This window comes from Nicotiana tabacum, chromosome 10 (genome assembly GCF_000715075.1).
Source record: "Nicotiana tabacum cultivar K326 chromosome 10, ASM71507v2, whole genome shotgun sequence".
In the NCBI taxonomy this organism is placed as follows: Eukaryota; Viridiplantae; Streptophyta; class Magnoliopsida; order Solanales; family Solanaceae; genus Nicotiana; species Nicotiana tabacum.
Genome location: NC_134089.1, coordinates 81,566,669 through 81,591,248, shown reverse-complemented (window position 1 = coordinate 81,591,248; position 24,580 = coordinate 81,566,669). Strand labels below are relative to the sequence as shown.

General features: G+C 37.3%; 2 protein-coding genes across 2 annotated transcripts; one reads left to right on the top strand and one right to left on the bottom strand.

Annotated features, from left to right (window-relative positions):
* Positions 1 to 11,414: 11,414 nt before the first annotated feature.
* Positions 11,415 to 12,462, top strand: LOC107825523 (putative E3 ubiquitin-protein ligase RHC1A). Its single transcript, XM_016652386.2, has one exon. The coding sequence runs from the start codon at positions 11,436 to 11,438 to the stop codon at positions 12,345 to 12,347; it is 912 nt and encodes a 303-aa protein (XP_016507872.1). The 5' UTR covers positions 11,415 to 11,435; the 3' UTR covers positions 12,348 to 12,462.
* A 4,188-nt stretch (positions 12,463 to 16,650) lies between these two features.
* Positions 16,651 to 24,224, bottom strand: LOC107825529 (transmembrane emp24 domain-containing protein p24delta3-like). The gene is made up of 4 exons (XM_016652405.2): positions 23,876 to 24,224; positions 17,649 to 17,855; positions 17,022 to 17,098; positions 16,651 to 16,943 (listed from the first exon to the last, which is right to left on the bottom strand). The coding sequence occupies exons 1-4, from the start codon at positions 24,095 to 24,097 to the stop codon at positions 16,799 to 16,801; spliced, it is 651 nt and encodes a 216-aa protein (XP_016507891.1). The 5' UTR covers positions 24,098 to 24,224; the 3' UTR covers positions 16,651 to 16,798.
* Positions 24,225 to 24,580: the final 356 nt, after the last annotated feature.

The window sequence follows — 24,580 nt, the reverse complement described above, 5'->3', positions numbered from 1 at the left end:
CAGTTTTGAAAGGTTTAGACGCCAAAAAGTTCATACAAAAACCATTCCCCCCAAGCGCGGCTCCGATGCCCATCGCTAAGAAGTTTCACATGCCCAATATACCCAAATATAATGGGACAACCGACCCTAACGAGCATATAACTTCATACACTTGTGGGATTAAAGGAAATGACTTGAATGACGATGAAATTGAGTCAGTTTTATTGAAAAATTTGGGGAAACACTATCAAAGGGAGCCATGATTTTGGTATCACAACTTAGATCTTAACTCCATTGATTCATTTGATATGTTATCGGATGCCTTTGTGAAAGCACACGTTGGGTCCATAAAGGTGGCCACGAGAAAATCAGACGTCTTCAAAATTAAGCAAAGGAACGACGATTTCAGATGGAAAGAATGAAATTACCACTGGTCTCCGACGACTGGGCAAATCAAGCCTTTATGCAGGGTCTGAATGAAAGGAGCTTGATCGCATCTCGACATTTGAAATAGAACTTGGTCGAATATCCAATTGTGACATGGTCAGACGTGCACAATTATTACCGGTCAAAAATCAGGGTCGAGGATGACCAGTTGGGAGCCCCCTCGGGCTCAGTTCATCCTAACAGATTCATATCCAAGCCCCCGAGGGACACAGACCGAGAATCGGGATTCAACAAAGAAGGGTACCAGCCATATACCGAACAAAGAAAGAACAGCCCGAGCCTTAACACTCCTCGGAATGATCGGAGAAATGATTGAGGTTGAAGTTCTCGGGGACTCATGAGTAAGAGCGGGTTCGACAAACACCCCGACCCCGTAGAGGCTCCCAAATTATTCGAATACAATTTCAGCATAGATGCATCGGGGATTGTCTCAACTATTGGGAGAATTAAAGAAACCAAGTGGCCCGGGCCAATACAGACCGATCCTTCTCAAAGGAACAGAAGTATCATGGCACGCATGATCATCGAATAGAAGATTGCAGACAATTGAGGGAAGAAGTGCCTCGTTTTTTCAACAAGGACCACCTTCAAGAATTCCTAAGCGATTGGGCTAAAAATCACCTTAGAGAAAGAGATGCAAGGAAAAATGAGCAAGAAGAACCACAGCATGTAATCCACATGATCATTGGCAGAATCGATGTCCCCCAACGACCTATATTCAAATGCACCAAGGTTGTCACTTACAAGAGAAAAATGGACTCGGAGCTATGTGCCCGAGGACGTCTTATAGTTTTATGAAGAGGAAGCAGAAGGCATATCTCAGCCTCACAACGATGCCCTGGTAATCTCTATCCTTTTAAATAAAATTCAAATTAAACATGTTTTAGTGGATCCAGGTAGCTCAGCAAACATAATCAGATCGAGGGTCGTGGAAGAACTCGGCCTACAAGATCAGATTGTACCTGCACCCCTGGTCTTGAATGGCTTCAACATGGCAAGCGAAACAACAAAAGGAGAAGTCATCTTACCAATAAACGTGGCCGGGACCATACAAGATACGAAGTTCCATGTCATCGAAGGCGACATGAGGTATAACGCACTCCTCGGGAGACCGTGGATACACAACATGAGGGTAGTGCCTTCAACTCTTCATCAAATGATGAAGTTCCCGATGGAGGAAGGAGTGAAAACAGTCTACAGAGAGCAACATGCTGCAAAAGAGATGTTTGCTATTGAGGAAGTAGTGTCAATACCAAAGCCCTTTACCTTGGAGAAATCGAGCACCAAAGGTAAACAGGCGGCCAAATAGCCATCATAGCCCCAACCGACGGAACCACAAGTAACCGAACTTCTTAAAAAAGGAAACAAACTTAGAATGTGCATAGATTATAAGGATTTGAACAGAACATGTCCAAAATATTCTTTCCCCTTGTCAAGCGTCGATCGCATGATCAATGCCATAACTGGCCACAAGACCCTAACTTTTCTCGATGCCTACTCCGGGTACAATCGGATTCAGATGAACCCGGAGGACTAGGAAAAGACTCTGTTTATTATTAAATTTGGAACCTATTGTTACAATGTAATGCCCTTCGGGCTAAAAAAATGCAGGAAGCTACATACCAATGCCTAGTTAACAAAATGTTTGAAAAACGAATAGGCAAAACAATGGAAGTTTGTATTGATGATATGTTGGTTAAGTCCCTGTGCGCAGAGGACAATTTAGTTCATTTACAGGGAACATTTGCGATCTTGAGGAAATACAACATGAAGCTTAGTTCGGAGAAATGTGCTTTCAGGGTTAGCTCAGGTGAGTCCCTCGACGCCGTGGCATCAAATTGAGGTACCAAAATCAAGGCTATCGAGGGTATCACGATCGTAGATAGCGTGGAGGTCGTGCAAAGGCTAACGGGGCAAATGACTACCTTGGGTCGATTCTTTTCGAGATTGTCGGATCGAAATCACCAGTTCTTCTCTTCGCTCAAAAAGGAAAAGGACTTCGCGTGGAACCCAGAATGTCAGCAAGCCTTAGAAGAATTAAAGCAACATCCGCCTAGCCCGCCTTTGCTTCATACCCCGATGGCAGATGAAAAATGAGAAGCATCACTTGTTTGAATTGCCGCGCAAAAGCAAAGGATCGAAAGATACTATAATAGGAGGACCATCCTCTGACATTTCGGAATAGGGGACTTAGTTCTACGAAAAGTCACCCTTGATACTCGAGGTCAATGAAGGAAAACTGGGCCGAACTAGGGAGGCCCGTATTGAGTCCTCGAAATTGTTGGTAAGGGGACCTTACAAACTCAGCGCGATGAAAGGTGAACAACTGCCAAATGACTGGAACATGTCACTACACAAAAGATACTACTGCTAAGGTATGTTTTATCCTTTTTGACCATTTGAGTTTACAACTAACCCATTACAGATACTACTGTTCATCAAAGGCATACGGGCTCGAGGCATTGTTCTTTACGCAAAGACCTTAGGTTTTAAAGCATGTGTTGCACTCTTTTTCCCTTAAATCGTATTTTGTCCCAAATGGGTTTTACCGGTAAGGTTTTTAATAAGGCAGCAACTGCGTGCTACCTAAGGAGAACTTAACAGTATCCAAGGCTTCTTTTTAATCAACCTCGAATACTGGGGGGCATCACCCTCGGAGTTTATATTTTCAAAGGAAAATACTTCATGCCTAAGAGGGCCCCGATAGGAGAACTTTGTAATTGGCCAAATGGTCAAATGAACCGTGTCCATATAGAATAGTCGAGCCCCGACGGCAAAACATGTACGCATGTATCGATTATTAGAAGAAGCATCCTAGTTATATCAAAAACACTTTGTGTCTCAAAGAGGTTTACTATCATACGAGCTCTACACTTACAATCCTACAAGAAGCGGCTCAAGAGCCAAAATTCAAATGCACCCCAAAATACTCGGGGACTATCATCGACAGTCAGTACATCCGAGTCATCCAAAAACTTGGACTCATAAGACCTCAAAGAGGCATCCCCATGAAACAAAGGCCAAGGCCAATATAATCGGGGAATAACTTTTCAGACAAATTCGAAAATCATCGGGAAACAAGTCCAAGAGGCATACCCGAAGGCTACGTCCATATTAAAAACTATGGTCATATAAAGGCTACGGCCAAAATAATGCGGCTCGGAGACGTCCAACTTCCGCCACAAATTAAAAGGCCTTCAAATATTAAAAATCAGTTAAATCAGGCTACCCTCGGCATAAGCGAAATATAATGGGCTTCGATAAATTCAGCCCCCGAATAATTTAATAGGCTTCGATGAATTCAGCCCTCGAATAGTCTAAAGGCTTCGATAATATCACCTCTCGATTAAACCTCAAGAGGTATTCGATTATCAGTACACAAATTAGGTTCCGACACGTTGAACCTTCGAAAAAACCCAACGGTACAAAAACAACATGCTAAGGCATAAATAAATTTTCACCAAGTTTTTTAGCCGAAATAAGGAAAAAATCATATAGCCGCTCTAGAGGCCGAATTGGACTAACTTAAAGAGCCTAAGGGCCAACTTAAAGAGCCTAAGGGCCGATATATAAGGACCCAAGGGCCAACTTCGATAGGCTCGAGGACCAAAAACTTATAGTTTGAGACTCCATTCTCATTCGACCCAAAAGTCATGATATCCCGAGCTCACATCGGATCGATTTAAACTTAGCTTGAGGATTATTATCGATAAGGATCCAAGGGTCTATTATATCCCAAGCCCAAACTAATTCTTGGACCAATCATTCAAGTTATACAAATGAAGTATTCCATAAATGAAGACAATATGAAATCTGACACAAGTCAAAGATAAGATAAAAAGTTCCTCTTCTATTTCCAAAAAATGATCACAAAAGATATTTATTCAGGGGATACATGCGCAAAAACAAAATAAGGAGACCTAAAAAACTACTTCGGGATCACATATTCGGCAGCTACATCTTCAGGAGTCGCATCTTCAAGAGCCTCACCCTCAGGGACTTCACCTTCGTCTCCTCCACTCTCGGAGCCACTGGCTGAATCATCATTATCAGAAAGCAGAGCGGCAGCCTCTTCTTCCAAAATCTTCGCCCTTTCAATATCGGCTGAGAGATCGAAGCAGCGAGCATGTACCCCCTCGAGGGTTACCTTCCGAGATTGTTGCCTAGCATGGTCAAGTGCACTTGATAGCTTTATTTTTGTCGCAGAAGAGATCTCCTTTTCCCGAGCATTAGTTGCTTCAGCATCGGCTCGGTACGAAGACATAGTTGCTCAGCGTCAAATTTGGCCTTGGCCAACTTAGCAGCGGATCTAGCTTTAAGCTCCTCGATTTTGCGGCCTCGAGCTAGGCTCTCCTCCTTCACACTTTGAAGTCGGCGTCCGAGTGAAGTCAGCTGCCCTCGAACAGTTTCCTTCTCAAAGACAAGATTGTCCATGCTTTGCCTCCACCCCAAGGTCTCGGCCTCCTTCATCTTAAGCTCCTCCCGAAGTTGCAACACTAATTCGCCCTTCTGATGAAATTGCAAAATTAAAAGTATTAGTCGTCAAAACAAACAAGTGCATAATAGACCCTCGAAGACTATATTACCTTTTCAATGAACTTGGCCCGTTCTTGACAGGCCTTCGTCAATTCAACTCGTAGATCGCTAATCTCCCCCTCTTTCTTGACATGGAGGATTTTAAGACTGTCCCTCTCTTTGGAGACTTTCTTACGCTCGGCTTCGCATCAGGCAAGTTTAGTCCGAGATTTGGAAAATGCTCGTTGGTGAAGCAATACGGACTTCTCACAAGAAAAGGAGGTCAGAATCAGAAAGATGGAAATTAAACCCGAAATAATGAAAGACAAAACTTACTTATTTTAGGAGCTTCTCAGCCTCCTCAAGAATAAATGAGGAATCGGGATCGGGACCTTCTTCGATCCCCGTGAGACACTCCCAAAAAACATCGTTCTCTTCATGAGTCGTTGTCACATCAAGAGTCTCCATGTCCGTGGGCTTCTTGGAGTTGCCCTTCAGAAAACACCGAACCCTGCGACCAGTCATCTATGTTGATTACCCCAAGTGACTCACTTAGGGTGTTATCCTGCCTTTGAAAAGCCTCGGAGTTAGGTTCTTCGAGCTCACTCACCAAATGTCTCCCAGGATGAGGTGCACCTTTTCTGCCTGATGGTTCGGGGACTTTGCTCGATCTCCACTCTGAAATTTCTTCGGTTCGAGATTGAACCGCATCTGTTGCTGTCGGTTCATCGATCTTCGGAGCGTTAGAGCTTCCTCTTTCCTGAGCTACCAGGAGGCAGTCATCATCATCTTCCTCTTCTTTCTAGTCCCGAAGGCATTGAGCTGTTTCCAGAGATAGGGCCACGATGTCAGCCTTGGGCTTTCGAGCTTTGCTTTTCTTTCGCCTCAGGGTATTTGCAGACGACCCCCTCTTTCTCTTCTTTTATTTGGGAGACTTTGAGATCTCTTCTTCACTAGGTAGGGGCGACCGCATTTCAACAGCTTCCCCGAGACTTACATAAAAATGGAGTGAGTATTGCATTAAGGAACACAAGTAAGTAAACCAGAAAACTCACCGTGGTTTTTTGCCTCCCATCGGCCCTTGGCTAAATCACACCAACAACACTCTACATATGAGGAAGTAGAGGCCAGTTGGCGGACCCAACCCTCGAGATCTTGGACTGCTCCAGGAAACCAAGCGACATCTGCATCATCAGAAATGGGTTATATCGATAAGAAGGCAAAACCAGGAAAGAAAAGGGGAAGCAAGGTATAAAGTCATTTAAGTTTCATATTCCATTCATCGGGGAATGGCATTCTCTCAGCAGGAATCAGGTCAGAGGTCCTGATTCAGACAAAACGGCTCATCCACCCTCGGTCTTTGTCCTTGTCGATATTGGAGAAAAGAGATTTCAAGGATCGGCATTGCAGTTTTATTAAACCACCTCGGTATAGTCGAGGTCTGTATAGACGGATTAGATGGTCGAAGGTGAAAGGCATCCCCTCGACCTGGATCAAGAAAAATTTGATCAGATGAACAATCTGCCAGAATGAAGGGTAGATCTATTCAAGCATCACTTGGTAATGTTCGCAGAAGTCGAGAATAACTAGGTCTATGGGACCCAGAGCTAGATCTACTGGGCCTAGCGTAAATGGGTAGTGTACACGCTTAAGTACCCCGCTTTATGGGTAGTAATGTCCTCTTCTAGGGAAGGAATCACTACATCTTTGTCATCCCATTTACAATCCTTCTTTACCTGCTCAAGCTCATCCTTGGTTATCAAACAAATATATCGAGACATGGGCTCGCATCGGCCTGGTGTCGATATAGATTTTTCAATTTTAAAATCAGATGTTATTTCACAGGGCGGGGGAATACACTCCTCGACGCGAGGCGGCACCACCGGTTTACTTTTAGATGGATGTGATGATGAAGAGGCTTTTTCTTGTTGGGGAACGGTTTGGGATGTTTTAGCCATTGTATTTCAAATAGAGAAGAAAATGTTGCTGATGGAGTAAAGAACAAATTGGGAAAAGTACGATTTTAGGGAAATTGAAAGAACTAGCAAGATTTGGCAATGATTTAAGAAGTAAAGTTAGCAAAATTGAGAAGTTAGCCTATTTATAAAAGTCACTCAAGCGTATTGGGGAAGCCAAAAGGCCGACCGTCAGCCGTCCCTAATTAATGGCCTTGGAAACTGTGCAGACGCGACCTCTCAATCACTTCAGACACTGACATCACGAGATCGGCATCATGACCGAGACATCAAGGATATCGGACCTCAAGTCATTTCTTATCGTCTTATCTCGAGTTCGAGCAAGTGTTCGCTCGACTACTAAGCCCCAGGGCCACCCGAGTTTGGGAAAATTCTCACTCGGAGACTATAGATAAAGGCCTAAGGGATAACTTTATTTCAAGTTTGAACAAATGCTCTCTCGACTACTAAGCCCACGGGCTACCCGATTTTGAGGAAATCATCACTCGGGGACTGTCTACGAAGCCTAAGGGCTAAATCTAATTCAAATTCGAAACCTTGCTCTCACTCAGCTCGAACTCAAGAGTCCCGACATCCCGAGCTCACATCAAATCAATTTAAGCTTAGCTCGAGGATTAACAAAAACCTTAAGGGGTATTATATTGATCGATTAAAACTTAAAGGTTTATTATGTTTCGAGTCCGATGTTCAGGCCCATCACCAAAGTTATGCAGTCAAAATTCAAATAGAGACGAAATGAAATTCAACACGAGCCAAAAATGAGACAAAGAGATCCTTTTATATTTGCAAGGGATGGTTACAAAATATAACTACAACATCCACGAAGGGAACAAAGAAACAAAAAACAGAAGCCAAGAACCTAATCTACTCTTAAGGCCACGTCCTGGAGAGCATCATCTTCGGGAACCTCCTCCCCGGGGATCCCGTTTTGATATTTGTAAATATCTGTATGCCCGAAGAGATTTAGGGCAGAAAACCCTCGATAAATGTAACTATATTTCCAGTAGCGGAGATTGAGCACTCCGTTGAAATTTTGGGCCATAATCCGTTGAAAAAGAACAGCAAAAGAAAAAGACCAAAAGATGTAGCTTCACCTTCTATCGCAAGAAAACCCAAGAAGGTTGCAAGATGCATGAGCAACGATCCAAGGATGTTCATCCTTGAGACATTGTTCCGGTGTGGGATGCAAAAGTTAGTAGATGATAGTGCCACATTATTCCATGGAAAGCAAAAGGAATGAAGTGCTACACCAGGTTGAAGTTAAGAGAGATGAGTAGCAGTGTAAAGTTCGCATATTTTCTGTTGCGGGAAGGATTCGGCGCCCTTCTCTCGTTGTTTCGAATTGAAGCTTTGAAAAAAGGAGCCTTGGCGTAACTGTTAAAGATTCTGCTATGTGACCTTGTGATCGCAAGTTCGAACCATGGAAGTAGATGATTAAAGAAGGAAGCAAAGAAGGGAAAAGATCAAAAGTGGATGAAGATGAAAAAAGTACAGTTCTTTGTTCAACAGAATAGCTTCCTATTTATATAACGGCGGCGCCGGATCAGCGGCGTAAGTGGCCGACCAGTGCTGAAGCGCATTTGATGTTTTGGGAAAGCGAGCTGACATGGTATTTCCGGTCACTTCAAGCGCCTACGTCACGGGCATGAGGTCATCATAAGAGGTTCGAGAAAATCGAGGTTCAAATTGTTTCTTATCATCTTACTCTAAGAAACGATTTGTTTCTTGTTAAAACTACGTACAACTATAATAATCACTTTACCTAATAAAATCTGTTATTTTTTAACAAAGTCAAAAACAAATTAGGCTATCGTTTTTTTCTTTTCTTATTACATAAATTTTAATTCATCACATTTGTAAACTATATAAACACCTTCGTTAATTGTTTATTTATAAAAATAAAAAAAACCAGCTGGTATAAGCGAGTTCATCACTTGAATAACAAACCAGGTGATTATTTGGTTTTTCATCCTATTTTAAGCATATCATATACTTAAAATTCCACCAATATCAGCATTACTATACATCATATTCAGCATTATTCTTATGCATTCTACCAAAAGATATATGCTAAGGAAATTTTTGAAGTACTTTTAATTAAACCTTTATTTCAAGACAAGTCAAACTAATAATTTGGTTTTCATCTTGTGCAAGTAAGATAAAATTGAATACGGATGGTAGTATCAAAATGCAAACGGACGATTATGTAAGTTGCAGCCAACTTCCAGCCTAGTTATGGAATTATGTAGCATTAAAGAAGGGTTTAAACTAGCAAAAGAAATGGGATACAAAATTTATAAGTGGAAACAGATTGTCTATTAGCCGTCAAGCTTATCGACGAGGAAGACATACACTCACCAACTGAGGGTTATTAAAAATTATACATATTTGCTGAAAGTTAATAAGGTCACAATTACACATATTTGGAGGGAGGCGAACCAATGTGCCCATTTTTTTATTGTTATTTATATGGCCGATACTAAAAACAAAATAAATTTTTTGGTCACATAATATATTATAGTTAAAATATTTATTGACCTTTTTACCTTTTAAAAATAAAATTTACATTAAACAAGACTTGTAGTTTTTTTTATTTTTAGGACCTTAAAATCAACAAATATTTTAGTTATTAATTTTTTTTTAAAAAAAATGATTAAAACTTTTACCGTTTATAAATCATTTGTTTCTTGTTAAAACTATGTATAACTATAATCATCACTTTACCTAATAAAATCTGTTAATTTTTCAACAAAGTCAAAAACAAATTACGCAATCGTCTTTTTCTTTTCTTATTACATACAATTTAATTCATCACATTTGTAAACTATATAAACACCTTCGTTAATTATTTATTTATAAAAATAAAAAAATCAGCTGTTATAAGTGAGTTCATCACTTGAATAACAAACCAGGTGAAATACAATATTTTATCTTTGTCAGCATATATGTACAAGGCAAACTTCTCTTTCTGACGAAAGAGGAAGCTTTTTTTATTCATGAATCTTTTTTATTTTTCTAGTGTCAAGAATTTCCTTTTCTAGGTGAAGGAAAACCGAGAGCGACTCTATTTTCTAGTGTCGACAAACTGGAAAATTGTTAGAAGGTATGAATTGCCAAGACAAACTGGAAAATTGCCAAGTCTTTTGAAACTTATACCTATATTAATAAGGAAAGAGTTTTAACAATTAAGCTCTTAATTTATTTCAAAGTCTTAAATATTAGCAAAATAATTTAAAATTAATTTTAAAGGATAAAAAAGGTGAACAATATTTTGCTAAGAGGTTTCGTGCTTTTCTGAGAGTAAACAAATTTTCTTTATTACCACTTGAACATTTCATGCTTTTAATATAGTATAGATTTAATTAAGTAATTATTATGTGGTAATTGATAATCAAGGGTTGTTTCACATAATTACTTGCTTTAAATGGGTATTTTTTTTTTTTTTTTGCTTTTATTAGTTTAATCTCTGCATTTCTAATTATGAAGTTAAATGTATTACTTCACATTTTATCTCACTTTAAGTTACTTATATATTTATTTCATATTTTATTCCAAATCTACATAAATAACACATAGTAGATTCCTTCGTAACTTAATACAAACATTACTTAGCATCGGTTGCCAAATGTCAGAGGCGGATCCAGGATATGAAGTTTATGGTTTCCTACCGTAATCTCAATTTAATATGCAATAATAACTAAGTTCACAGTTAGATATTTACAAATATTTATTGAATTTCTTAATATAAATACAAGGTTTACGCAAGAGTTACTTGGTTCCAGGGAACCTATAATCAATGTTCTAAGTCCGCCCCTGCCAAATGTTGCATTAGTTATGCGGCGATTATTTTTGTGTCATGCCACCAACCTTGCATTATCTTACACGAGATTTTATATTGAAATTGATTCCTCCAACCAGTACCTAACGATCCCTTATTTTATTGTCTTCTCAGTCATTGTTTCGTTCTGTCCCAAAAAATAAAATAAAAAGAAGAGAAATGTTAGTATGAAAATCATAGTGTATCTATTTCTAGTGTAAGTTCAGACATTATTGATTTGAAACTGGATTTCACTTGCATCAAATTCACAATTTTTATGGTTGGTAACTATTGGTATAGTCAAGACACAAAGTTTGTGTATGATTGATAATTTCCAATCACATACTAAATCTTATTCACAACTAGAGATACTCAACCTTTTTTCAGGTGAAAAAAGAAGTTTTTTGGAAATAGTTTTCTTCATAAACTAGAACACCTACAATGTAAACTTGTGTTATGTCTCATTTATGCTTTACTTTTGGCCAGAGGAGACATAAATGACTAAGTAAAGATAGCTGCAAAATGGACAACAGCCTTTAAATTTAGAGAACAAAGAATCTTTTCATGCAAAACATTTCCTAAAAGCCACCCCTTTTCCCTCCCTTGTTTTCATATAAAATCTTTCCCATTTTCTTTCTATTTCCCACCTCTAAATTCTAATTTTTGCATTTGATAAATCCGTCTACCTTCCTAGAAAAATTATGTCCTTGATCCCTCGTCCTCGACCTCAAGTTGTTGTCAATGGAGTCCAGAGAATGAGAACTTTCCATTATTATTGGTGTCGTCAATGCCAAAGATCAATCAGGACAACTTCAGTCAATCCATCTGAAATATTATGTCCTCGTTGTTTTGGCCAAATTCACTATGGTCTTGATGTTTCAAGGCGTAGGCTAGTCCTTTCGGATGTCACCAGGCTACAACCATCTCCAAATTCGCGTCTTCTTGATGCCTTGGCTCTAATTCTTGATCCGTCAATTAGGCTACAAAATCTTGATCATGGTAACGAAAATTATCAGCTTAGACAACATGCTCGAACCATTCTCCAATTTATAGGCCCTGATGAAAATATACTTTCTTTACAAGCAAGTAATACTTCCCTGGAATCGTCAAACGAAAATGGGGTGGAAGAGTTGATTCGAAATGATAGGCCAGGGCCATCTTCAGCAAATGATGCATTGCCAAAAGTTGTACTAACAGATGGATATTTGGCTAATGACACTGTTTGTCCTGTTTGTAAGGATGAGTTTGAAGTTGGGAGTGAAGTTAGGGAGCTGCCCTGCAAACATTTTTATCATTCTGAATGCATTTTTCCATGGCTGGAAAACCATAATACTTGTCCGGTTTGTCGATATCAGCTGCAAGGATTCACTAATAACTATGATGTTCAACAAAGAAATTACATCAATAGTAGAGATAATTTAGATGATGAAGAAGAGGAAGAAGACATGAGGAACCCTTTAGTATGGGGTTTGGCTAGGCTTATGTCTTTGTGGCCTGTCAATTTGCTATCTAGTTGGATACAAAGATACTTCAATTACCCTCTTGATAATACTACCACTGATTTTCTTGGAGGTGAGATTTGGGTTCAACCCCTTTCTTTCTTTCTTTCTTAGCAAAAGCCTATATAGGAAACTTACGAGTTTCTCGTTAACAATAGCACCATAACTTGTGTCACCCGTCATTCAGAACTTCCTTTATGTTCAGCCTATATATCCTATTGTGATGCAAAGAAATATATCCTATTGTGATGCAAAGAAGTATTAACCCTAGATCTAATTTCGAAAACCTATATTTTTGAATACTCATAATGGTGTATTTATAATTATAAGTAGGGTTTAGAAGAAGGACGGAGTAATGGGCTAACGGGCTAGTTAACACCCTTTATGAGTAGACCCGACCGAATAGCTTTTTCCAACTAGATTCATATACTTACTTCATTTGATATCCTAATTATACCTTTAAAAATTCATTTGTTAAAGAATACTTAACTAACCTTCTATCTCACCATCATTAAACCTCGCCAAACGAATTGGCATGACACTTGATCATAAAATATAACTAATATAAACTAACAGCTTAAAAGTTTTCAATACTTTGATTTACTATCTCAGGTAACCTACTTTATTTTCCAGCAGGTTACTAATTCCACTCTCATAAATTAATTATCTTTTAGGTGACTTGATGGTATAGTATATTTTTTTGCATAGTGAAAACTCTTCCAACTATGGTGACATATTTTTCTTTGATTTGGGATAGGAATACCATGGTGGAATACATGGAACATTCTTTGACATGAAGGCTGCTGATTAGATCCCTTCTTCCATTGAAGAAACATCACAGAGTAGTCTTTTTTTTTTTTTTTCCAGTACTCTTTGCTTCATTAGGCAGGTATGTTACAAGTTACAACTTATCTGACCTGAGAAATGTTCTGCCAATGGGATCATAAAACTAGGCTTAACAGGTATGCATAGGGGCGGCAAACGAGCGGGTTGGATCGGATATGAGCGGGTCAAAAACGGGTAATTCAAAAAATGGATAATTATCCGACCCAACCTATTTGATACGGATAAAAAACGGGTTATCCGGCGGATAATATGGTTACTCATATTATCCATGGCTTCATGAATATGATCGCTTTTGAGAGAATTCTTAATCTTCCAAACTTGATGAAACCCCAATTTGAGGCATTATAAATGTAAAAGTTAAAACACATTAGTTATCCATAGGTTATCCATTTGGTTATTCATTTTCTATGTGGATAATATAGTTCTTATCTACATTCGACCCATTTTTAAAAAGTTCATTATCCAATATGCACAATATCCACCCTTTAACATCTCCGAGTGACTAACAAACATGAATCCTATAAGAACATAGTGTAGATAATTTTTACTAACTTTATTTTAACCTATTGTAGGTAAATTATCTTATCTTTTAGGAACTATCGCAATTATTATGGAAAGTAATATGTAATTATCTTTTAGGTGATCTGATAGTATAAAAATTTATTCTGTCAGTGTCTAAAAGCTAAACTCAAGATTAAATATTGAAACAAATGAGTAAATTTCATGGATGACCATTCAACTTTATATTCATTACTCAAAAATCATCGCTTTTTTTTTTTGTTACAAAAAAATCATTTTACTTTGCTCTAGTTATCGCAAAAGTCACCTTTGCCGGATTTTAAAATACTTTCACTTGAAAAATCTATTATGCCATTGACATTATAAATTCTTCCATTTATGTTATATATAATATGTTATATACTATATAATACTGTCAAGAATAAAAAAATGTAAAGTACATGACTCCCACAAATAGTAAATATGACTTCTTTGGAAATCCTGGATACTTTGCAGTTTATACTTTTGCATGGAACTCAACTCATTGATGCTAATGACTTTTGATTTCGAGAACAGCAATATTTTAGAGCCTTGGAAGCATTTTCAGACAAAATGATGGCCACGAAGCTTTGGTTTATGTATTTCATGGTCAAGATTGTTGTCAATAGCAAACTTTAACTTCAAAAATCAGAACTATGGGATATATATATTGTTAGGCAAAATGATGGGAATCACATTAATTGAAAAGAATTGACCCTGACGATACAAAAAGAAAAGAACGGATCCATTTCTACCATGTAAACTATCTGTTCTCGTTTGTTGTAAAATCAAATTATAGCTTAATGAACAAGCTAGCTAGTTAAATCAAATTTGGTGTGTAAAATCTAGTACTTATTCTTGTGAAGATTTTTTAATGATTTTTAATTGAGCAGCCCTTCCATCTTTTAAGGAATGATGGATTGAGCAGCTGTTCCATCAAATTGTGCTGATCATAATATTGATAAATTTGAGTTCACTCACTTTCTTAATTCTACACTCCTTGGAAATCTTAAACAGCATAGGGAGTTAGCTCATTTGCGGTTGCTTATTCAAGTATGTAAATATAGCGCAAAAAGTGAGTAAAACATACTAACTCTTAGTACTTTTCTCAATCTTCTACGCCAGGTTTATTTATCACTTACTATGTTTTCTGCTACGATGTCTGCGCAGACTTTTCAAATTTAATTACTATTTTGGTTTAAGACCTATTCATTTGTTGGTAAATAAACTTCTATGCAAATTGAACCAAGTTTCGTTCGTCGTTTATAAGATCGACCTCAGAGTAAAGGTGGCAAGTGGACCGGTCAGGGACCGGGACTGTCCCGGTCCTGGATCGGTTGGACCAGTATTCGTGGGCCGCTATAGATTGGAACCGGGACTGGACTAGTCCCCGGCGGGCCAAACAGTCCCAACGGTCAAAATTTAAAAAAAAATCTACCTATTAGGGCATTTAAAATCTGGCCGTTGGGTCACCCAAAATAGCCGTTGACTATTTACAAAATAGTCATTTAACCCCCAACTTTATTTTAATCCCAAACTTTTTATAATTACACTTTTTCTCTATTTTCAACTATAAATACCCCTCATTGTTTCATTTTTCTTACAAAATCATCAATCTATCACAATCTCCTTCTAATTTTCTTCTATAATTACAAGGCATTGCTTCGAATATCTCTTTACAATATTTTTGTTTTTAGACTTTAAATTTGAATTAAAATATTTAGGTCACAATTCTATAATAAAATTTACAAGGCATTGCCTTAGATATTTTTTTAACATCTTCTTGTCTCTAATTTTTATTTAATATTTTTTAAAAAAATATCCGTTGAGCCCACTTAGCCCGCGGGCCGGGACCGTTTAGCCCGGGACCATGAGTTCGTGAGCCCATTCCCGGGCCGGTTCCTACAAAAAGACCATTTGGATCGGGACAGTTTGGCCCCTTTAATTTGGGATCGGCCCGGGACCGTTTGGATCGGCCCACTTGGCCCGTTTAGGACCCGGACCAGCCCACTTATCACCGTTACCTCAGAGGCTTTTACAAGCCATTGTTAATTTATTCCGAAGGCAAACAGAAATAAAGGATTTAATTACACAAACTTTCTCTGGTTTTCACCTTCTAATTACAAAGGTTTCAACTGTATTTTTAAAAATTATAGATTCCCCTTGTTTAAGCAGTGTAAAAGAGCTAGTGCTAACATGCTGCTGTTAGCGATAGACTTACCAATTGCATATACTATTACTTCATTAATCTCAATTTGAACTATGTTTAAGCAAAACTAAAGCATAACAATTCATTTGGGACAAAAGTATCCTTTTGCTTAGGCTTCTCAATCTTTTTAACAATACCATGGTATATGCACAAATCAGTTAACTAATTGGATAAGAACACATTTAATTGTATAAAAAGGGAGATAATGTAATTTTTACAAGCACATCAGAGATTTTTTTTTTATATTTATTTATTATGGGTATATCTATTAGCCCTAATCTTCATTGTTCCATAACAGCTCTTCCATAATCAATTAAAGAGAAACTAATCATACATTTTCGTCAAGAAAAGGACTATGTGCAACCATAGAACCCATTTAGGGGAATGAACTGATTTCTATTTCATTCCAAAAATAAAAGAGCAACTATACTATAATAAACTACGATTTAATTTCCATGCGCTAGCAGTAAATTTTTTTTTACCCTATTAGGTTAAGTTTTATTTTTACCCTATTAGGTTTAGTTCACCGACAATATGTAATTTTTCATAACAAATCTAACGTGCTAACCTTGAAAATGAAATAACCTATTATATCCAGTTGAATTGTGTTGATAGTGTAGAAATTATTTACACTGTTTAGTGTATGTAACTTAAACCATCACCTAACCCAGAGCTCACAATCATTTGAGGCAAATAGTGGTGCTACTTAACTAAGCAGATGCTTCAGAGAATGTACAACACTGTCAACTCAAGGACAATAAGAAAAGCAAATAGTTCCAAGTTATGCTGCACATAGTATTTCTGTCCATGTATGCACAAAAAAACTGGACATTAAATCTTCTCTTTGTTGTTTGACACGGTAAAAGCTGGATCCACTAATATCACAAAAAAACACTGCTAACAAAAGTGTCAAAAGATGGTAGAACTAAGGTTTTTTTCTATTAGCCCGGAAAAATTTTCACCTAAAGAAAGTCTAGATTAGCTTCTTCTTTTGGAAATATTGCTTCAAATATAATATTTGCAGCACTGATGCTACAATGCAGACTCCCAAAGACATGATACTGAACCAAGCAACCCGTGCATTAGTCGTTTCACTCACTGCCCGCATCTCTGATTCCCTGAAGGGGCAAAAAGAGTAAAAAGATTAAAGAACAAAACTAAACAAATAAAAATTCTTGCCTCCATAAGCTATATACCTGTTCTTCAAGTAAATCAAATTTTCGTGAATGGCCTCCACAGCTCCTTCAAGCTTTCGCAGCTCGAGTTCAATACCCTACCACAGGTAGAAAGTTAAAGTAAAATTCTTAGAGCTTTTAGAACAATGGAAATATCAACTTAACAGAACAAGATAACAGCACCATATATGATCCTTTCCCAGAGTCAATATATGGGCAGGAGTATCCATTACACCATGCCAAACATATATCAATGTCAAAAATACTTGCAAGTGTTTTCTATGCACAGAACCATGCCAAACAAAACACAGAATGACAAGAAAATGCAGGGAAAGATCTAGGATTCATGTGGAACAGCAAAATTTACTAGTAATTTTTACAACTTCTCGTCTTTTCAAGTAATTTCAAGGCTATCACCAATTCAAATAGACTCTGCCTCACTATATGATCTATTATTCATCAACCATCTTATGTAAAGAAGGAATCATATTATGCCACCATGTCTATCATAGTAACTTATTTATCAAGAGGCATTGAATGAATAGATTTTAGAAATTTGCCGGTCTTGCTTTCACTGTCGCTACTCTCCATGATGTTGGATACAAGATACCATCATTGGTTCCCCTATTGAACTACTCAATATCTCACCTCTATCTTCTCTTTTCTGGCAACTGATTCCCAATCCTTGGCAGCAATTCCAGTTTTCCAGTCAATGTTAACACTCAGACTCCCACCTCCTGGATTATCAGCCCAAAAACATGCTAAGTAGTTGCCAGCCTCAGTAGTTGTGAAGGCAAACTGACTATGTGTTATGTTCTCCTTGTGATGAAGGGTGTTCCCATATGGCGAGGTGACCTGCAAAATTAATACATAAGTCACATTTTTCAGTCAACATGAATCTATTTATGTTCTAGGCCAACATATGAGCTAACTGGCTTTCTCAACTAAATACGTAGCAAATCCTGACTGAGGCTCAAGGGGGTAAAAGAAGGCAAATATACACCACCCCAAAAGCTATTCCTTTTAAAGAAGGGCCATCAAAATCCATTATATACAAATCAATGCCACCTGAAATCAAATTATTCGGATTCCAGCACCCTACTCTACTTTGTGTGTATGTGTGAGTTTTTGCTTTTGACTGTCATCAAAATGTAGTGAAATTATATAACAAGATACAATGCACAGCTTTTTATTTTATATTTCTAGCATTACTGGACCAGCATTGTGAACGCACAGAGATGGACATAAAAAAGAATAAGCACGTGATATAATTTCAACAGTAACTTAAAAGTTACACCGAGCAAATTAAGAATACACTTTGATAAAGCCTTTATAACTATGCTTTTGAATGGATGGCAAAAGCTTTTAAGAAGAAAATAATTCCAATAACGGACAACCATCTGTCTACTTAATTATGGGGGAATACATGCTCTTGGTTCACCATTTTGCAAAAGCCCTAACAGTGTTACCTACCAATTAGCCATCATAAACTTTTAGCTATAATAACACTCAATGTTAGACATCACTATTCACATATTTGCAATGTATACTGGTTTCTGCTCTCTCTCACAACCGTCTAGAGACACAAGGATTTTCTCTATTTTCTCACATCAACTACTGTATGTGTCTGTCTATGTTAATACCTGAAAATCACACAAGGAAATCTATGCACCCACGAGATTCCTATTTGTTCAGATGTTCGGGTGGCTTTTGTAGAGAACCGTAATTTTATGCAAGGCTCTCTAATTTTGGGCAGAGTAGAGAACCTCTTGTATATAGGGAAGAGTAGTCAAAATCGAATATAAAGCGTTAGATGTCATGAAGAAAGTTGCAAATGGAATAAGAATACAAATATGTATGTATAGTCCAAGACTAATAAATTATAAGCATGAATAACAAATATATGGACAAAGAAATTGAAAAAATATATGACAAAATGAACTATCAATAGTTTACTGTCACCTTTTCAAGATTACGCTCATTGATAAGGAAAAGTATGCCTTAGAGCCTTGACGACGACACTAAAGCACCCACTAAACGAGGCAAAGTGCTCAACACGTTTTGAGCCTCACTTAAGGGTTTAAGCGCGCCTTTGACAACGCTGATTTTTATGACTAGTGTTCACGGAGTAAATTATAAAGAAGAAAATGGAATTGAAGCTAAAATGCGTGAATTAAACTCTTATACTGAATGATAATAGTGTGATAGTATTGAATACTTTTGAAGTTTATGCAACCAATTGTATTTGTGCTTTAAGTGTCAATCTTAGTTCTCCAAAGTTGCATCTTATTTATGATATGTGGGACAATGATTGAGGAAGTGAAGACAATTCGATTTTTTTAATATAATTTAAGAATTTTTTGTGGCTAAGGTGGAACAAGAGTAATACATCTTTGCATTGTATAGCACGTTCATCAGTTCCAAAATAATATATGGCTTCGAGGTGAAAACAATGTCATTTGAATACTTACTCCTAACGATGATAGAGAGATTTTATCGAATAGGATCAAATGTTTCCAAACATACTTGAAAAATTCATATATTTAAAGCAACTGTCTATGGAGTATGGCGCATTTTGTAATGGGAATGGTTATTTTAATGAGCCTCATGTGATTGAGGTTATGATGTATGATGAGCCTCTTTCTTGGTGGCTCATAGTGTCGGCTCCACTTTTGCAAAGCATGGTGTACAAGTTTTAGCAACTGGCTTCTTTCTCTTGTTGTGAAAGGAGTTGGAGCACTTATTTGATTCCCAATATTAAGAAAAAAAATCAGCTACTGCAAGAGCCAAAGATATAGTCCTTGTGCATTAAAATGTACGTTTTCTCTCTTGCAAAAAGGATCAATATATGTGGTCCAAGCAAGTAATGTGATTTGGGTATGTCTAGATCTCCTTGATTTGATATTTACTTTACTAATTTATTTAGTATGATAAGTTTTTCTTTTTCATAACCTTCTAATATTTCTATTCATTTTCATTTCGATGTTGCTTTAGGTGGAGCTTCTTTTGATATTGATGAGATTGCTAATGATTTAATTGAACCATCAATAGATGAAACTCAATTAGATGCAATTGTCTTTGGAAATTAATATGATAAGGCTATGAGTAGAAAACAAGTTCATAATCTGAATATGCTTTTCAGTTTTTGATAGTTCAAAAGTTCATTGTTCTTGGGGGTTACTGAATTTTTATTTTGGTTTGGTGGTCGTGTAATTGACCGATTTTTGAATGCTAAAGTGTACGCTATGAGACAATGACAATCAGACACGTGTGTCTTTCTTTCTGTCAATAAAATCTTATATATTAAGATTTCATATTTCACTTTCTTTACGTTGTCTTATTTTTCATTGCCACTACAGGTTACATATTTTCTTTGTTTTAATTAACAAAGACAAACATGGAGCAAGATCAAGAGTTAGACGCTTCTTGGAAAAAGTAAGTTCTCTTTCTCTTTATGTCAAATTATCTTACTTTTCTTTTTGATTACTGTGGCTCCGAGCCAGTTTGCACGCACCTCGATTAATTCCACGAGGTACATGCTACCTCCCACCAGCAACAGGTACCAGATAATTCAGCCCACCAAGACTTGGACAAACGAGAAGAAATTACCTAGTGTTTTTGCCTCCATTACTATTTGAACCTAAGACCTCACAGTTCTCAACCCACATCACTGACCATTAGGCCACACCCTTGGGTGTTATTTTTATTATATTTGTTATAATTTAATGTGGTTTTAACATCTAGTTTGTTGTGTAAATTGTAGGAGAATGAAAGAAATCTTGCCATAACTCCTTAGAATAATAGATTGAATTACTCACCACCGACATCACAAAAAAGGATTGAATTACTACCGTCTACAAGCTACATGTAAGTTTTTCACATAATATTTCACATAACTCTATTTTTAAAATTTTGAATTACTTTTAGCTGAATCTCAGCACTCCTATCCATGTTTGGGTTCGTACCCCGAATTTTAAGATTTAGATTATGACGAATCTGAGCTTTAAATCTGCACCTACGTGGGTTACCTCCAACTCGCACCGCCTAATCTTAGAATTTAGATTAAGATCATTCCGACCTTTAGATCCAACTCATATTGGGTACCTCATATCCGAGCAACATAGCATCCCACCTCCCTTTAATCGTCTTCTTCGTCACACCCCTCCAGTAACCCACTCCCTTCTTCACCAGTGCAGAAGGCCATTTAACCATCACAAAGCCACTACAGATTCACCTCAAACTTCAACACTCACCACCACAAAACAACACCCACTCAAAACCACTACACCACCCATTTCCTCTAATGACACCACAGTAAAGCCACCGGTACGAACCCCAACTCCCTTATTGATATGAATCAAGGAGCATCAAGGCCTTTCACTAGAAGTCAAGCTAAGGAGTTCAAGGACTTGCAAGGAGTAATCATGAAGATAGAGGCGTTAGAAGACTTTCGGATCACCCATGGGAGTTTACAATATTGTGCAAGTGGAATCCAAGGAGGGAGATAAAGAATCAAAGGAAAAATTGGCAAACAAGGATCAGATAAAAGCTGCTGGATCTGAGCACATCATGATCGTGAAGATAGCTGAAATTCCAGAATTCGCGATCCCTCGTGACGTCTAACTAGGCAGAATCTTGTAACTAAAAATGCCAATCTGTTTAAGAGCCTAATTATGGGTATTTAGCTCAATGATAGCCTAATCTTTAGTCTTTCTTTTGCAGGATTTGGACTTTGATAATAATAGAACTCTCTTGTGAGAATTGGACTATGCATTTGTTGCTTGAAAACTACAATGGAGCTTGCTTGAGGAATCATTACTCTCAAGGGTTTCATATAGACTAGGTTTTACTTTGATTTCTTAATAAAAGGTATGTGGTTCCTTTTTTTTTGAGAACGAAAACAAAAAGGGAATGTGGTTCCTTTTACCATTTATTATCTATTAGAATCAAGTATGCATCTACCTTCAATCTTCTTCTTCCCTTTTCTATTTCCATTTTACATTTGTGTTTTCATGCTTATATCACCTATATAAAATGACCCCTCAAATCATCAAAGACCTTCACCTTCAACACCAGAGGACATGACTGCAAAAACTTTCCAGCAACTACGACTTCTTTTCTACCACGCTAACTCCCCTTCTCTGTTAAAAACCCGGCCTCTTTTGACAGCACCACCACGATCCTTGAACACCTCTAGAGCACCGAAAAACTGACCTCCATTGGCGAACATTGATGGAAAATAGTTTTCAGTAACAAGTTTCTCGCTTCTCACCTCCTCTCTTCTGCCCTCCTCTCAAAGCAAAACCAAAATATAGCACCTAAACATATACTTCTCTAAAAATCTCCAAGCGAGTGAAGATCGTAAAAAGTGAAGCCTCGCCAAGCTTTATCGGAAATCCTCCAACTGGCAAACAACACCTATCCTTTGCATTTCATCTCTTTTTCCCTTTTGTTCCAGACAGTGAACTGTCACCTTCACCATCATTGAAAATGAACCTAACGGGAAAATCCCACAGGAGACTCATCAAATAGTCCATCTCTTTTCATTCTTCTTTTTCCCTTTTTGTGTTTCACCAATTTTTTTTGAAGGAATGTGAAATGTTTTGGAAAAAAGAAAGAGAAGAAGCATAACTTAAGCTTTTTACGCTCTCAAATGCAAGTGTAAAACATACGATTTGCCATGTCAGCATGAGGTGTTCATGTGACACAGCTCGGTCGAGCAGAGATGTCTATCTCGTCACTAGCTAAGTTGGAGTATCTACCTGACAAATCGTACCAAGTTGAGGGGCTATCAGGTATTTGGCCAAAATATTATTTTACTAAATCAATGAAATATGCAAAATGCAAATGTTGCATTCTAGACCAATGTCTTCTCCACTAGTCCTTCACTGGTCATTATAATTAAATTAGAAATACTTCCATTCAAGGAATAAAATAGAAGATCGTACATGCAAACTAGTCATTTCCAGCGAAAATATGATTGATTTTGGCTTAGGCTAATACTGAACAATGATTCTAATCTGACTACTTTCATTTTTTTTAAAGATAACAAGAGAGAGCTTTTGTCAGGTTCGTCTTTTCATCCACTAGAAAGGAAACAGTATCTGCTTTTTGATTCTCTAAGTTTATCAATGTTCTTCCTCATGAATAAATTAGCCTAGAGTCCTAAGTGCGGAGTTGAGAAGCCAAGACACCGCAGGCATTGCTTAGTAATCTTATCAATGTGAAAACAAGACTTTATTTTCACTCTCAACCAACTAACGGAAAGTGCAAACTTAAGCTCAAATTAGTAGAGACCCACTTAATCTCAAGCTCCCGCAGATTCAGAAAACAAATTTTTTAAAATTAGCACTGGAAGTAAGTCTGCAAAATCCCCATAACCCAAAAAATGATAAACCATTATGCCAAACTAGACTATTATATATATAAGCAAAAAACTAGCAGATGGATGTGACGTCAACCAAGTGAAAAAGAGCAATTAAACCAATCTTACTGAATAGATAATCATTTTTAGTCATGTCAACCAAACGAAAGCCTTCGTATAAATACTGGGTTCAAAACTAAATCGGCAAGGCACCTTCACTCACACATTAACCAGAAACTCACTAGGCAAGATCCTATAATCAGCTCCAATTTCACTTAGACACTCTTAACAGACACAATAAATTCACACTCCAATCTTAACCCATCATTCAACAGAAACCATTATTCCAGCTCATCCTAGGGGTAACAATTGAAAGGTAACATTTCTTCTAGCTTATAATCCTGAAGCTTGGAATATCTGAACTATTCAATCATCACAAATATCCAATTGAGTAAATCAAATGAAGATTCCATAAGATTTAAGAGCAAAAAGTAGAAAGGCAAATGCATACCCTAGCGGAAATGGTGGGGGTGGGGTGCACATGATCGTCGGAGATGACAACGTAATCCGCCAAAACGACAACGTTGTTGTGGAGTTCTTCGGAAACGCACTTTGTACCAGTCGCCGGCAGACTCAACCATATTGCTTCCCCCTTCTTCTGCAATAAACACACAACCATCAACAACACCGCAAAATACATCAATTGTCGCACGTTGCCACTGTCCCCCATCATCTCTTAATCCTTACTTTAGATTCTGGTTTGTTGTAACTCTCCGATCTTCAAAATTGAATCTCCCCTGGGGCTACGAAATGGAACAAGCCTTGTTTTTTACTTGAACTTTGTTTTTCTAACCCTTTTATTTTATAATATGCAAAGTTATTAGTACTAATAGTTTTTAATATTAATTCATTTTCAATTAATAATAAAGCAATTATGATCCGAAAGTGGGGCTTGGACAAATGGAAAAAAATATCTAGTGTTTTTTTTGTGAAAGCTCACTTTATTTTTCTTACAATAGTAATACATTCTATGGTATGGTTGCACCATATAATTAAAAGTCAAGTACAGTATAATAGTTATAATTCACTTAGTTATTTACCACAATTTAATTAAAATATATTTTAATGTCATGTTTGATTATATTAGTGTAATTGTATAGTTTAATATTCTTTTATTTTAAATAAAAGCTAATTATAAAGAAATAAACTATTTTCG